The sequence below is a fragment of the Myiozetetes cayanensis genome, unplaced genomic scaffold (assembly GCF_022539395.1).
Source record: "Myiozetetes cayanensis isolate MyiCay16 unplaced genomic scaffold, myiCay2020 scf4, whole genome shotgun sequence".
In the NCBI taxonomy this organism is placed as follows: domain Eukaryota; kingdom Metazoa; phylum Chordata; class Aves; order Passeriformes; family Tyrannidae; genus Myiozetetes; species Myiozetetes cayanensis.
Genome location: NW_026087631.1, coordinates 60,061,045 through 60,076,767, shown reverse-complemented (window position 1 = coordinate 60,076,767; position 15,723 = coordinate 60,061,045). Strand labels below are relative to the sequence as shown.

The window sequence follows — 15,723 nt, the reverse complement described above, 5'->3', positions numbered from 1 at the left end:
AAGCTGTTGTTTACCAGGACACAGTAATGAGCGGGAAGAGTCTGTGCTGTGGGGATGGTGTCTTCCTGACATTACTTTGATTCTTGAAATGACAGTTAAAAAAAAAAGAAAAGAATACAGTTCAGTTTAACTGCTCTTCCAATATTGTTATTTATGTTCTAAGAAATACAGCAACAATGAATAACTGTTGATCTGAAAAGAAATTTGTTCAGGTTTCACTCTAGGTCACCTGGGCTCTCCACCAGAACTGTTCTATGTAGTCTTCTGGCCAGAAAGAAATGAGCTGCATTAATTAAAAATAATTAAAGAACATCAGGGTCTTCATGCCAGCTCTGTGGGGGAAGGCTGAAGTTCAGGGTCTCTATGAACAGCTTCTCACTGATGCTGTTTCTAAATCTTTCAGTCTTGTCCTTAGCCTATGACTGAGAGACAGAGAAGACCATGTCTGATTCTTCTTAGTTGGGTGTACATTTAGTTCTACTTAGTTGGGTGTGCATTTTACAACATGTTTGGAAAACAACCCGTGCCACCATGCTGGGCAGCTCCATCCTTAGTTCCCAGTGCGATTCATCCAGTCTAGTGGTTGTATCAACTCTTGGTTAGTGACAACTGGAGACCCCACTTCTAGCAAAAGTTCTGGTACTATTCTTACAGCCCTGCTCACAGCGTTAATTTGAAATGCACAGGATAAATATTTCTAACCTTCAGTTTCAAAAAGAGGTTGAAAAAAATGCTTTGTGTCTAAAAAAGTACATTTTTTTTTGTTACTGGGACATTCCTAATTTCTGAGTGGAAATAATAGTAACACAATATATAGTTGCATGCAGACTCTGTGTTTTTAGAGAGGATTTTTGTCTTTAGAGAAAGTCAACTCTGAGATTTTTCATATCTTCTGTCTCAGGAAAACCAGCCTTATGTATATTCAGAGCTGCTGAAGAACAAGTCATACTGTGTTCTAGACAGAAAGTATGAGGGCAAACTATGTATCTACAGAATTACATGGATGTACCTGATGTACCTTATATGCACTGCGTGGAGTTACTAAGAGCATCCACTGTCAGCTACTTTGGAGCTCTAAATACCATCATTGGGCATCTCCCTTTCCCACTACCTACAACAAAAATTTAAGAAACAAAGTTTGATCTGTTGAATTAAATCTAAGAGAAATGGTTAATGCAGACTAACAGAAGTGAAATGTGTATAACCGCACACCATTAGATACAGGACATAACAGGCTAAAATTATATAAGCTAAAAAAATATATATGAAGATAGAATATATTCTTTGCTTCCTGTGCTTTACACAGACAGCAGTGCTTTCAGGGGGAAAAAGAAGAAAATAAAAAGAAAATCCAATAAAAATGTAACACAGTAATGATTTTTTATTTAAGTCCTTGATTCTCTCGTGCATGGAAAGGGAGGCTCCCTGGGACACATATAATTTAAAACTTTGATTTTAAAATGTGATCAATATTTTGTATGCATTCATAGTTTTGAGCACCTGGTGCTAGAAGTGGAAAACAGAGAGCCTCCGTCAGCTACTATAAAACTTAGAAATTTATCAACTGGCATTGTCAAAGAGTGACTGAAAGTTTTTGAGGAAAAACCCTAGCCCAAAAGTTTGAAATAAAGGTGATCTAGGGGAAAATCAAAGACATTCAGAATCTCTGCAAATCGGTCTTTCCTTCAAGGAGGTGACAGTGGATATGTGGGTCTGACTTCAGAAATTCACATTTTTATGGGAGCTTTTCAAGACCGTATTTTGAGTGCCTCAGAGACAGCTTATACTGTTGTTGAGCTTCTCTAACGCAGTGAAAGGAATTTGTTGGAGCAGTACTCTTTGCAGAAGTGGAGTCACAGCAATTTCCTTTTTTTTTTTTTTAACAGGGATTTGTGTCCTCTTAGATATTTCAAATGTATTTACAGACATTCTTGTCAGATGCAAGACCATCTCAAATGTTACAGAAACTTAATGACAAGCCTTAATATTCACGGCTGAATTATGGCCATCACAGAATTCAGAGACTTGGTTCTTCAGAAAAATAAGAAGACAGAGCCTCAGGTACTACTACTTGCCACACTACTGAAGTCATGCAAACCTATCAGAAAACACTAAGTCTGGGAGATGCTTTTGGAGTCCAAATTCATAAAAATTCTGGGTATAAAATCATTGCAGCTCCATGTAAGAACATTTAATGCTGTCATTTTGCATAGTGTTGAACTTTCTAAACAAACTTTAAAATACATCAGATTCTAGTGTTCATGATGTGATTAGTCATTGTGAAAGGCAAGAAGGAAAGACAAAAGTGTGGTTATTAGGGGTTATGGTTAAATATATATAATATTATATATCTGTAATACTTTGGTGACCCTCAAGCTGTGGCCATGAAGTTACTGTCAAGAACAGGACATCAACACCTCATTTATAGGAAATCAGGACTTAAATGTCTGTTGAGAAAATACTCCCTGACATAAGTTTTTATCTGAGCTTTATCTAAGTAGTTTTGAAAAAAAATAAACCCAATATGGAAAGCATTCATACTGCTTTTAGTTGCTGAAGGATAAAGAATATAATTTTAATTTCTGTCCTGTACAGAAGCATAAACTATACACAAGCATAAGTTAAAGTTTTAACGGGCTGTCTGATGCAGAAGTGCCATGTTATTTCTGAACAGAAGATTCTGTCTAAAATTAACCTGGTACTAAATGCTTCAAAACACCAGCACTAAAGAAAGCAGGAACAGAGTGGACTTACTCTTTTTTGGGGCCCTCCTCTGGTACCCTTGCAGTTCCACACTTGGAGGTCTGTTGGGCTTTGCTGGGCACGTGGATGTCTTGAACTCTGGGGCCAAGACTCTCTGCCTGGGTGTGGGAGCACCATCTTCTTTCTTTCGTGGTTTATCTGATGACCTTACTGCACCAAGTGCTGTATTGGTCTTACAAAACTTATGAGGAGAATTTGATCCTTCCTGGATGACTTTCTTGGTAACGGTGGTCTTGATAACACTCATTGCCTTTTCTTCAGTCTCTTGCTTCACGTTTATGAAGGTGCCTTGAAGTGAGGTCTGCGAGTGGCCAGCAGGCTTCATACCTATTTTAGGAAGATGACTGCCTGCAGCTTCTGCAGCTGAGTTATTTTCACCCATTTCCTTTACTTTCATAAGTGAATGCGTATTTGTTCTAGGGCCTGCCAGTCTACTTTGAAGAGAATCACATTTATTGGAAGTGTCTTTATTGTTAGAGACTTCGGTGTTAAAAGAAGGTTTTTTAAATAGAGAAGGCTTGGGCACATTTTCTTGTGCTGCAGGCATTAACTTTTCTTTAATTCCAGTTACTTTTGGAGATGCTGTTCTTGTCTCACTCTTCTGTGATGCCAAATCTGATTTTGGTTTTGCTCCCAGAGTATTTTTTTCTTTACCAGGAGGTGCAGAGCTGGGGAACTTGTTCCATGCAGGTTTTGGATGTTGAGGCTTTGGGTCTTCTTTTGCTGGGTAACACGTGTTGATGGGGAATTTAGTGCATTCAGTTTTTTCATTGTTTTCTCTGTTTACTGGTTGAAGATAAACACCAAACACTTGTGCCACTGTATTCAGATGTGGTTGCTTTTGTTTATCCTCTATCTCTTCACAAGCTAATGGCTTGGCCACCAAAGAAGGCTTATGAGAAATGGTTCTGGAGGAGGTACTGGGTCCTTCAGTGCACGTTGCATTTTCTTGAGCAGCTAGTTTCTCAAGGGCTGCTTTCCGTGCCTGTTGTATTCCTTCAGGAACTTCTGTTTTGGGGATTTTTAGGGGTTGACTGTGAGCCAGATCATCCTCTGTGTCTCTGCCACCTGACTCCGATTTCTCCATGAGAAACCTTACCCGAGACTTGCGACTCTACAAGCACAAAGAAGAGAAAAAGAAAGCAGCAATGAGAAAGTCCTGTTACAATATTCACACATACTGTACTTTAAAGAGTTTCCTGGTGTGAGGCTTGTAGTACTTCTGATTGGCTGAGGAGGTGTAGCACATCTTCCTGTTGGGTTAAGAGAAGCTGAGCATTTTGTTATATCCTTGCTGTGATGATACAATCTTTTAAAATTGTCATTCAGGCACTGCCTTTAGAGAGTGACCATGTAGCTCATTTTTGGGCTTATTATAATTTCTGTTTATATCTGGAATTGGGAACTGAACATATAATAAATGTAAGAAAATACTACTTTAAATTAATATCTACCTAAAAATTTAACTGTCTGTGGTGAGAAGTATAGATTGTACTAGGACCTGATTAGGCAGATTAGAGTTTTCCTGCCAAGCCTTTAGAGAACTGCAAGTTCCTTTGTGAAAACAGAAATTCTTCTGGTTGGGGTGTATCTGTGTCAGTTTTTCTTTCCGTTCTCAGCAGTGTTCGTCCCTACTACTCCCCCCACCCTTGCTTTGTCCCTCTTTCTCTTCTCCATTTTGTATCTGTGAATGTGTGGATGGAACAGGAAAATACAGGAAGCAAAATTGGAAGAAATGACAATCAATACACGCAGATACTGTCAAAGATACTGAAGTTCTTGGGGAAAAAAAAAAAAAGTTCAACAATTCCAAGTGAATAAAATGCAGCTTCATTCAAAAACAAATATTTGAGTTGATTAGCCCTATTCAATAACTTTCTGGACCAGTCTTTAATATGAACTGAAAACAAAAGCTCAATACATTTGAATTCAGTACAAGTAAAACGCAACACAGTGAAGGATGGGGACAAGGGGAGTGAGCTGGTCCTGTTGCACTGGGCTGGGACCACTTTGGACTCCAGGGGCCCCCTGAAACAAAAAGTCCTTTCCTAGCTGACGGTGGCAGCAGGGGTGCAGCTATGGCAAATACACTGACATATCCAATTCATGACTTGTTTGACTAGGATCTGGATTTTGTGTGTGAGTTAAAATGTAAAACTAATGGCATAAAGCAGGAATGTTATAAATAGGAAGGGTTCTGAATAATTTGTTTGATGTATATGCACTTACACATACACACACACACACATATATACACACAATTCCACTGCAGAGGTACATATATGTATCACTAATTGTTTAAGATTTCTCCCACAATACCTTGCAAAGCACTGATTTTAACCACTTAAACAGAAAGTTAAGCCAATTGCAATGCCAGAGGAAATAATAAAGTCTTTTGTCTTTGATCTCTTTTGCCTTTGTATTAATGCATGTTTTGGATTTTTTAAGTTCTGTAACAAAACTAAACCACCAGAGGTACTGTAATTTGACTTCATATCTGAACTCTTCAGACCCTGTAAGCTGATCAGCTGCTTGGCCAACTCGACATCTCATTTATTTTAAAAGTTATAGCAATAAATTGATTATTTTACTTCTTCTTCTATTTGAAATTTAAGAAAATGTACTGTGCAAATGACAACACTTGTTACGGACAGGAGACATTAACCATGTAAAACTTTGAAAGCTGGGAATGTGGCCTTGAAGAAACTTACTATAATATATACAGTTTCTGAGAAGTTTTCTATACCTTTGTAATGACACAAGTACATGAATTACATTCATACATGCTTTAAAATGCACTGAACCATTCACTCCCATGTTAGGATTGCCAATGGATTTTTTTTAAATAAATTTCTTCTCAACACTGTGAACAAACCTTGTCCTTGCCATGCATATTTACAAGCTCTTCAAGACTAAAAAGCTCCTGGACACATGGAAGGGTTTACAATTGGCACTAAAGCCTCTTTCATTTAGTTAAAATGAGTAATAAATGGTAAAGGGAACACTAGGAGTCGGAAGAGAGTAAGAAACTTGGTGAAATCTTTCTACTTCTCTTTAATGTACATCACCAGTTTCTATCTTCATAAGCTACATTCTGTTACAGGCCATATTGTGGATTCTAATGCACAACCTGACAGGCCAGGTAGACATACTGGTAACTGGGACAAAGAGAAAGTCTTTTTTTTTTTTTTTGTTGCCCTGTTCACAGAGTAATCTCCACAGCTTCTGTGTTTCCCTTCTCAAAGTGGCAGCAGTTACCTATTTCATTATCACATACAGTAGGTTGTAAATCAAGAAATGGGAACTTGAACAGATTCTGAAGTGAGATTAAGTTCCCTCTACCCTTCCCCTCTAAAGTGCAAACTGCCTGTGCAGCAGAGGAGTCTCATGCAACAATTATTTGGGTTATTTTCTAAACTTTCTCTTTGTTCTCTACTGGGAAACTCAGTGCAAAATATTTTTGGCTTTTCAGCTTCTGATATGAACTGGAAGCAACACATAAGGAGCACAGTAAGATTTGCTCTGATACAAGATGGTTGCATGTGTTTGTTCAAATCTAGAGCAGTTCCCTGCAGTTCCCATGCCACACATTCCTTTGTATACACAATGCTTTTCCAGCCTCCCACTGCCTTCAGTAGAGACTTGCACAGGTACCAAGATAAACTTGTACAAAATTGTTCCACAACGAGATCTTAATTACACTTCAGTGTTAACAAGTGTAATTCTCCATAATTTACAAAATAACTGCTCATTTCTGTACAGCAGTGCAGTGTAATGAGAACACAAAAAGTATGAAAGTTTCAGCTGTATTCTTTCTGTATTTACTATGAATTTTTCAGTCTCAACTAGAAGCTTGATTGAAAAATATTTGTTTTGCCTGGGCATACATAAGATAGGATATAAGGAATAATGAACTGGGCAGAAAAGACAAGGAAGATTGCATATGAAAATTAGAGAAAAATACAGATCTGAAAATTATTCTGCAACCTTATAAAGGCTTGATATAACTTCTACTGAAGTTAATGGGCTTGAGGCAATGTAGTTTCTTGTTTAGATGCTAGTGCTATTCTGAATTAATGATAAATTATTGCTTGACTATTTCCTTTTCCAGAGAGGCTTCAGAATTACAATTATTCAACTTTGTTGTTTCCAGAAGAGTGAAATAATTTCCGCATTGCTTTTCTTCAAGTCTAGCTATAATTTCTAGTTAAAGAAGACTCGCTCTAAGAGTAAGTGCAGCATTTAGAAAGTGGAGTTGAGGTTTTGCAGTGCTCTCTACCTAGTAATGTAGGTAGCAGAAACATGAAAAGAAGACAAAAAACCAGAGTTTGCCCAAGCAAGAAAACCTTCTAATACAATGTTTGGTATAAAGAGAAATGAACCCTCATCTCACACTAAACAATGAAGAGGCAGGCTATTCTGCTGCCTGGGGTTTTTGTAAAAGGAAGATTGCTACGATGGAAAGGATAGATAAAAATCTAAGGGATTCTCCAGTGAGAGGCTGACAGCCTCCACGTTACTCTGAGAGTATTTCAAACATCCTTCTAGCACCAACAAGACAAAACCAGCATGCACGAGAGAATGTGCAGTTGTCAAAATTACACAAGTCTGTTCCAGCCTGATCACAGTGTATTCTGTATCTTTTCCACTGTGCATTGCTCTACAACTTTTTTACCTCTCTCTCGTCACATTTTCTCATCTTCTATCTAATCATGAGACCAACTACTCATATTGCAGGAACGTAAAAGGACAGCTCCAGATGAGCTTGAGACCAGGACTAGTGAGGGCACAGGGCCGGACCAGAACAGCCAGATAACATCCCAGCTTAGTCCCAAACTACTGCTGTCACAGCCTGTGCAGACTAAGGTCTAAGCATCAGTGAGGTCTAAACATCAGTCTGTGCATGATCATCTCTTCATCCTATGTCCTGATCAGCTCATCACAAAGTTTCTCTCTTATTGATTCTTTTTGATACATATCTAAGTCAAAATCAGAAAAACTATCAACCATTGGCAACTCAGTCTTCTACACAGAAGCCTGGTGGTTTTAATTTTCCATCAAGATCTTCCATCCAGTAAAACCAGACTATTTATTATCCCCTTGTGAAAAACGATTACATTTCTGTAACACAGTTTTGTATAAACACAGAACTTCATTAAACTTATTAATTTTCTTTTTTTAAATTATTTTTCTCATATGGTTTCTTTATAAATTATTTATTTCAGAATAATTCAACTCTCTAGTAATCTGCTCAGAAATGTAACAAACGGATCTCTCTCACTTAGAACCCTATTCATATATAGTGCATACAATGACCTTATAAATGTCTTATTTGACTGGTTATCCCACTAAAGTGAATGTAACAGCTCTAAGTTCCAAAGCAGAAAAACCTAGGTTCTTGTCGCTGCAAAGTTCCTACTCTTATTTCGAGAATTTCAGGATCCCAGACAATTGTAAAGGAAATTTCATGCAGTTTTAAGGCATTGAGTAAGGCATTTTGACTCATGGGTGGAAATGAAAATATTTTTCATGACCAGCTACTAACAAAGTGCACACACTGATATCTCAATCCAGAGTATGGTATATTACAAAAATACCCCACCCACAAAGAAACAAACCACAAATAATGCAAAAGGAGTTAAAAGAAAATAACTGCCTTTGAGTGATACCATTTACGCTATTATTCAAAACAGAAAGTTGACTTAAATCAGGACCACTCAGTAAAATTTCAGTGAACAAAACTTTGACAGATGAAAGTATGTTTTGTCAGCTTAGTATCTTTTCAGCTCCTAAGCTAATTCCAAGCAGAATCCACAAATAAATTTCCAGTTAATTAAGTTACATGTTATACCTTGTACTGATTCTATTTCTTTGGGAACTTTGCACACTTATTTCTAAGACAAACACGTACAACAGTTTACCTGGATACCCCAAAGCTCTCCAGTATTTAGATACAGGCAGAAAAATTATCTCCTTCAATGCAACAATCTACGGGTATTTCAGCCTGGTCTGTTTGCTGAGAGGAGTTCTGCTTCTCTGAGAATGTTTGCATAAGAATGTCACTTGTGGTTTTCATTATCATGAACAGTAGAGAGAACTGTTCTCTTCAGGATATTAGGCAAGAAGTGGTGTAGGAAAAGGGAACTAAAGTGTGTTCAGACTGGTTGGCTGCTGCCATCAGCAGTATGCACCATGTGATGTTCAAAAATATTGCATTTTCCCCATATTGTGTAGCCCTGAAAAGCTCTGTTGGTGCACACAAGCTCAAGTCTTCACAGAATAGCAGCTAAGGAAATGTGTGTGGCAATTACAGGCATAAAGGTTGGGCTGACCTCAAGTCTAGTGCCCTGCTACCACTGAGAATCCTGCATGCACCCACTCATCAGGTGTCAGCTGAAGTGTTCATTTGCTACCACCTATGCCAGTAGGATCTCAAGGGATTCCACTAGCCAGCTTTTTAATACTTCTGCAATGTGGAGATACTTCTTTTTTAAAAACTGCGATCATAGGTTTCTTCTGTCCTTCTTCAGAAGGGTGTTTGTTACACAAGTCAAGGAGTTAGAAGGATGATATAGGATAGGAAAGCTGACATTGAGAAGATAAGCTTCACAAGAAATTCTAAACTTGTGTTTGTGCCAAAGGTAAACCCAAACCACAAAGGCGGAACCCTCTACAAAATGCAGCTCAGTGAAGTTGCTGGAGGTCTGCACAGGGATGAGAGTGCAGAAGAAAAGCTTTGTGTCTTTGAGTTAATTAAAGGCTGTTCTGCACAACCTTCTTAGTATTTTTTAGAAGTTTTGAGATGTCAAAATAAAAGATTGGAAGAGTATTATGTTTCCAGCTTAATTTTACTAAAACTTCTATCTTAGTATGTTCAGAAGTTTATTAGAGTGCTGGATGGAACTTATTTGAGTTAAAAACACTGCTACATGCCAATGATAACTGATTTTTTGGTTACATAATATAATTTTTTTTTTAAGTGGAAGTTCTTTATGTTATTCATTCTGCTAAACACTGTATTTATAAAATAATATATATTTTGTGAAAATAAACAATCATCACAGATGATAAAGCATTTATTATTAGTACTAGGGCAGATTAGACTTTGTGACTTGCTATTCTATCTGGCAGTCTTAAAACAGTTTGACTGTTTTAAGATGCTAACTGTAACAATACAGTCATTTTGCATGGGTAAACATCACTGCAAGGGTTTGCTCACAATATCAGCTCTCTACAAATCATGCAATGATCAAAGAATTAGCTCATCTCTGCAGCTCTGAATGCTAGACAGTTCCTTCTGTCTTCTCTTTTATCCAGTAAGCACAAATAAGTATAACCCTGACTGATAGAATGCTGCTGAGAATATAAATTGCAACAAACACAATGAAAATAATAGTTTATGCTGTGCAATTGCTGTGAAAGTTGCCCATCTGCAATGCTTCATTTTACACTTGCAGGTGCAGCAGCTTCCTGAAACTTCTCTGGTTTTTTTCCACCTACTTCTGTGAAGGATGTTTGTGAATGATTTAGAGAAATTAGCTATTTTTAGGTGAAGAAAGAATATGAAGGAATTAATACTTTCAGGCACAGTATCCTCAAGCCTGAAAGCAATGTAAAGTTGTTTTGCCTTTTTTATTTTTCACAAAAACAACAGCAGCAGCAAAAAAATCACAAGATAATGTTCAAGCAAGACCAGAATATCAATAATGTTAATGTCTTATCATCTATAAACATGCCATCTGCAAACATGCCATACATTCTCTGCATAGAACAAAGCCAGCATCTGAAGCCCAGCACAGCAATGGTGTTACTGTTACAAGGTGCAAATTTTACAACTGCAACTTTAAATATGTTTTTTTATCAGACCATTTATTCAACTATTTTCATGTACCTTTGGGAAAAGTGCCTGCTTTGGAATTAAATTTGTCAAAAACCAAAGAAAGAAAAAAGGGAAGAAAAAGGGTCAGAACACTGGCCACTAGGGAGGAGTGTGGCCAGCAGGCTGAGGAAGGTGATCTTCCTCTTCTTCTCAGCCTTAGTGAGGCCACATTTGGATTATTGTATTCAGTTCTGGTCTCCACAGTTCAGGAAAGACAAGGAGCTACTGGAGTAGGTCCTGTGGAGGCCACGAAGATGATGAGGGAGGTATGTGGGAGACCACCTTTAGACAGATGCATTAATATCATTAAAGACAATTTGAAAATCTTCATAAGTCAGAATAATGTTGTTCTGTAATATAACAATACATGCAAATATGTGGAACACCAAGTAAGAGAAAGTCAATGTTAGGAACATTTTTCATTGCAACTTTGATTCCTGCCTCCTCCTCTCTCTCACAGGGCTTTTGCCTCCTGGTGAAAGGCTGGGCACAAGAGCAAAAATGACATATTTCTCTATTGATAATATCCATACATACTTGTACTGAAAAAGCTACGGACTGGTTTCATGCTGCTGCTGGGGGTAATATTTTGAGTACATAAACCTCATCAGAAGGCAAGGTAAAGAGCCAGAATTCCTGCTTTACAATGCTATGCCACTCCCCCGGGTCAGGAATTCTGGGTAGAAGTGCCTCCTCACCATGGCAGTGATCCTGTTACAGAATCACTTTGAAAAGTAACTGATTTTCAGTAAAAACTTGATGTTTCTGAACACTGTCAGGAGTTTCTGTTTGCAATTGCTACAGCACACTATGGGAACCAATGTTTGTGGCAGTGTCAGTCTGCATTATCTTTGTGTCTGCAGGCAGGCCTAGACTTCCTGAAAAATGTGCTGCTGCATTTCCATTGTATGATAAAAAAACTGAAGGCAGTTTTAGCACTTCTGACTGAAATTTGTTGTGGTCATGTCTGAATTAATAGCATTCCCTTGTGTCTGTCATGTTTATAGGAACAGCCAGCCTTTACAGATGCTGTTTGGGGACAACTAAAATGCAGGATTCCCTGGCTCCTCAAGTTAATGCTGTGGATCTTTCAAACTGTTGTTATTCAATCTCTATAATCTTATAACCATTGCCTATTATTGCTATATTTATATTTGCCTGAACGAGGAGTGAAGAAATCTGTTTCCAGCTGGTTCCCCCTCGGCATCCCGCCCCAGCTGCTGATACCAGGAGGAAGAGAAAATACCAAAGCAAGAGGAACAGACAGGTTTAGTGTATTGGACCTTTTGACCAGTCGTAGAACTGGCCAAACCTCAGAATTTCTCTCATGTAGACAATCTCACATTCTCTACTGTGGATTTTCTTATACAAGCAACACATTTTCAAGGATTTTCAGACTTAGAGTTAGGCATCTAGAAAAACTTTAACATTCAACCTAGAATGTTAAAGTTTAATTAAAAATAAATGCAGCCCTTTATATGATTTCATAGTTTTGTATAGTTCCAGACACCAGTAATAAAGACAGTGATGTGGCCTAAATAACAACAGCAAAGAAGATGCTGCCCCAGCATAAACACAAAGTAATTCAGAAGCAATTTTAATTAAAGACAATAAAGTTTAAAAATGAAAACACAGTTTAATCCAAGCAGTTTTAAGAAGAATGGTTCAAAAAAAAAAATTTCCAAAGGCTTTCTGCCTGGTATTTGCATAATGCCTGACATCCTTTTCTGTGTCCCTATTCTTTAGGTTTTTTAAAAAAACTTCATTTTGACTATCAGTGAATTCTGACCCCTGATGCTTAGCAAGTTGGTAAAAAAACCTCTTCTTTAAAGTGACTGATTAGCCTGTGATATAAACCTATAAACAAAAGGAAGTGCAAATTAGGTTAAATAAGAATGCATTCATCAGCAGATTAGGTTTCCATCTGCTGGAAGCCCTTTTGGTAAAACCGTCTTAGGCAGAGAGCGTACACAAAATCATACTAGAATACAGAGTTTCTTTCAAAAAAACCCGTTTCTTCCATCCTGCCCTACTCTCATGTCTTTTTCCAAGGCTCTTCTGCTAACCTCCCTTTCCCCTTTTTATCCCATTTTTTGGAATGTGCTATCTGGGAAATGAAAGATAAGTGCGCCGTGCGTCCCCTGTTCTGTCACACACAGTGCGATGGATCCCACCTGAGTTTGGTGGGTCTCACGGGAACCAGTCCGCCCAGCGCTTGGTACAGATACCGCGTGTGTTTTTCCTGCGTGCCCTTCCCGGTTTCTTGCACAACAGTGACCTCCAGTGGAGAAGTCACTCCCGACACAAATCCCAGCTTTCCAATATAATTTAGGCAAGCACGGACCTCTGGAAGTAATTTTGTCCAACTAATCAAAATCAAATCAAAATAGCGGGACTGTAAGTTGTTGCTTATTTTCATGCTGCATTTGGCAAAGGCAGAAGTTCTGTGTTCAATATATTTGCATAAATACTGTTTCTAAACAAACCTTTTGTGAAAGCAGCAAGGCACCTGAACCCTGCCAGGAGAGTAACTGTGTGCTTGCTGTGCAAATTTTAAAGTAGGGTTTTGCAAACAAAAGGTTCTGTATATATTTGGACTCCTTAAATACAAGTTAAAAAACCCCCTGTGGCAACAAGAAATCACCAAGCAACAGCACAGCAAGATGCTCCAAATGTAGCTTAACACACCACACTCCCCCTTGAACTACACTGATGATTCACACAGACAAAAATCCCTTTTATCTTTTTAGTTACAAAGTCCTGCTGAATCGAGATAAAACAATGCAATTGCTTTCTGAAAATCTAATTAGAAGGTGTGGCCCATTCCCATTTCTTGCTCAGTGTCACATTAACACTTGACTATGGAATTCCTATAGATACACAAACTAATTTGTCATGTTGGCCTTAGAAGAAGCCATTTTCTTTTCCTTAATTTTGAATTTTTTAGGAACATACAAACCAATTTACATGATGGAGCTAAAAAAAACCAAAGCAACATTTCTGCATGCCCTCAAAAGCAGGAAGTCAGAAGCAAAGAATTGATTTGAAAACTTCTAAAAATAAATTTAAAGTTTTGCTGTCACATCCATTGCAGCTATAGTGCTAAATCTTATGCATCCATGTAATAAAAAGAAAATGAATAGAGCTTTGTACTTACATAGTTAAGATATTTCTGAGTCTATAAGTCTGTTGCAGAGGATGTCCTGGATGGCAGTCAAAGATGTTCTTTCCCCTTTGATGTTAATGTCTCTTTTTGTAAAAGTTTATGCAGTCTAACCAGGTTTTACTGGAAAATTTATCAGCAAATTCTTGTTTTGCAGGACGAACTCTAATCAAGTATGCTTATCTCAAGGTCGTGAGACCTATGTGATCTTCAAACAGCTTTTTTTTAGATGACACTGAACCCACATGGAGCACAAATGATAGCAAATGGGTTTTATTTTTCCTTTTATGACTTCAAAGATTCTTATGAAGACTAGGTCTATGCTGGTGACAAAATTATGTAGTTATGTTTTCAGTAATCTTCAACTGAACTAAAAAGATAAATACATTATTGTTTTGTCTTTCAAACTCAGCGTTTCTGAATTTTCATGTATTTAGACTTCCCTATCAACGCCGTACATGTCTCCTTCTAGCTCAGACTTTCATGGATGTTTAAAATCTGAAGTAATTTTACACCTCTAGTAAGCTGAACTATATTTCTACCAATTACCCTTTAATTATTAATCTCTTCATAGCTGACACTACCAGAACCATAGGGTGGTTCTGGTCTGACAGGCTATTGAAATTCTGCAGTGCTGCAGACTTTCTATGCACAAAAATTGAATGAATAAAGGACATATAGCCATAACATTATTGAGCTGGACCTAGAAAAACCCCAAAAACTAAAACAGAGGTCTTAAGAAAAGAGGTGAAGGAAAGAAGAGGAGGTTTGAAGTTTAGCTGATATATTAGACAAAATACAATTCAATTGAATCCATCTAGGCTTAAACAGATTATATCATATAATGTCATTTGTTGAAATTTAAGTTATAGGAACTGGGAGAGGATGTGATCTGTCAGAAAGACTACAAGGTAAATAAGGAGATCACTAAAGCAATATCAGTTTAGCCCTGGAAAGGGAATTACTGAGTTGAACTGGGATTACTTGCAGTGTTCTGTAAGCAACCAGACATTGGTCATGGGATTGATCCTATCTGATCCATTACCTGGGTCAGGGCTGTGGTTCAAGAGCTGCACCTACACCAGTGTTATCTGAATGAATGGTTCTACTCCTCCTGAGGACAATCAAGTTATTATAAAGGAAGGATAGGAAGAGTTTGTGTATAGAAGTGATAGAATTTAACCAGAGTTTAATAATAAAGTAATAAACTTAGGGTTAAGAAAAGATTTTTTGCTTTGTGCCAGGTAGAGAATGAGTCACTAACATAGATTCATAGAATCATAGAAGCATAGAATCATAAAATTAACTGGGTTGGAAGAGACCTCCAAGATCATCAAGTCCAACCCTTGATCCAACCCCACTGTGATTACCAGATCATGGCACTCAGTGCCACATCCAACCTCATCTTAAAAACCTCCAGGGACGGTGAATCCACCATCTGTCTGGGCAGGCCATTCCAATGCCTGATCACTTTCTCTGTAAAGAACTTCTTTCTAATATCCAACCTAAACCTCTCCTGGCAGAGCTTAAGCCCCTGCCCTCTTGTCCTACTGCTGATTGCCTGGGAGAAGAGACCGACCCCCACCTGGTTACAACCTCCTCTCAGGTAGTTGTAGAGAGTGATGAGGTCACCCCTGAGCCTCCTCTTCTCCAGGCTAAACAACCCCAGCTCCCTCAGCCTCTCCTCACAGGACTTGTGCTCAAGTCCCTTCACCAGCCTCGTTGCTCTTCTCTGGACCCGCTCCAGCACCTCAATATCCTTCCTGAACTGAGGGGCCCAGAACTGGACACAGCACTCCAGGTGTGGCCTCACCAGTGCTGAGTGCAGGGCAAGAATCACTTCCCTGCTCCTGCTGGACACACTGTTCTTGATGCAGGCCAGGATGCCATTGGCCTTCTTGGCCACCTGGGCACACTG

The 15,723-nt window shown here is 38.3% G+C and overlaps 1 protein-coding gene across 6 annotated transcripts in view; it reads right to left on the bottom strand.

Annotated features, from left to right (window-relative positions):
* Positions 1 to 14,105, bottom strand: part of FYB1 (FYN binding protein 1) — a 54,986-nt gene extending 40,881 nt beyond the window's left edge. For 5 of the 6 annotated variants that reach the window (XM_050329518.1, XM_050329515.1, XM_050329519.1 and 2 more), the window contains exons 1-2: positions 13,800 to 14,105; positions 2,755 to 3,877 (exon numbers count right to left, since the gene is read on the bottom strand). In XM_050329518.1, coding sequence (XP_050185475.1) covers positions 2,755 to 3,850 — 1,096 coding nt within the window. In that variant the 5' untranslated portion in view covers positions 3,851 to 3,877; positions 13,800 to 14,105. Of the gene's footprint in view, positions 1 to 2,754; positions 3,878 to 8,684; positions 8,801 to 13,799 lie in introns of those variants that run through there. The other variant, XM_050329516.1, reaches the window with a different exon arrangement.
* Between the last annotated feature and the right edge of the window lie 1,618 nt (positions 14,106 to 15,723).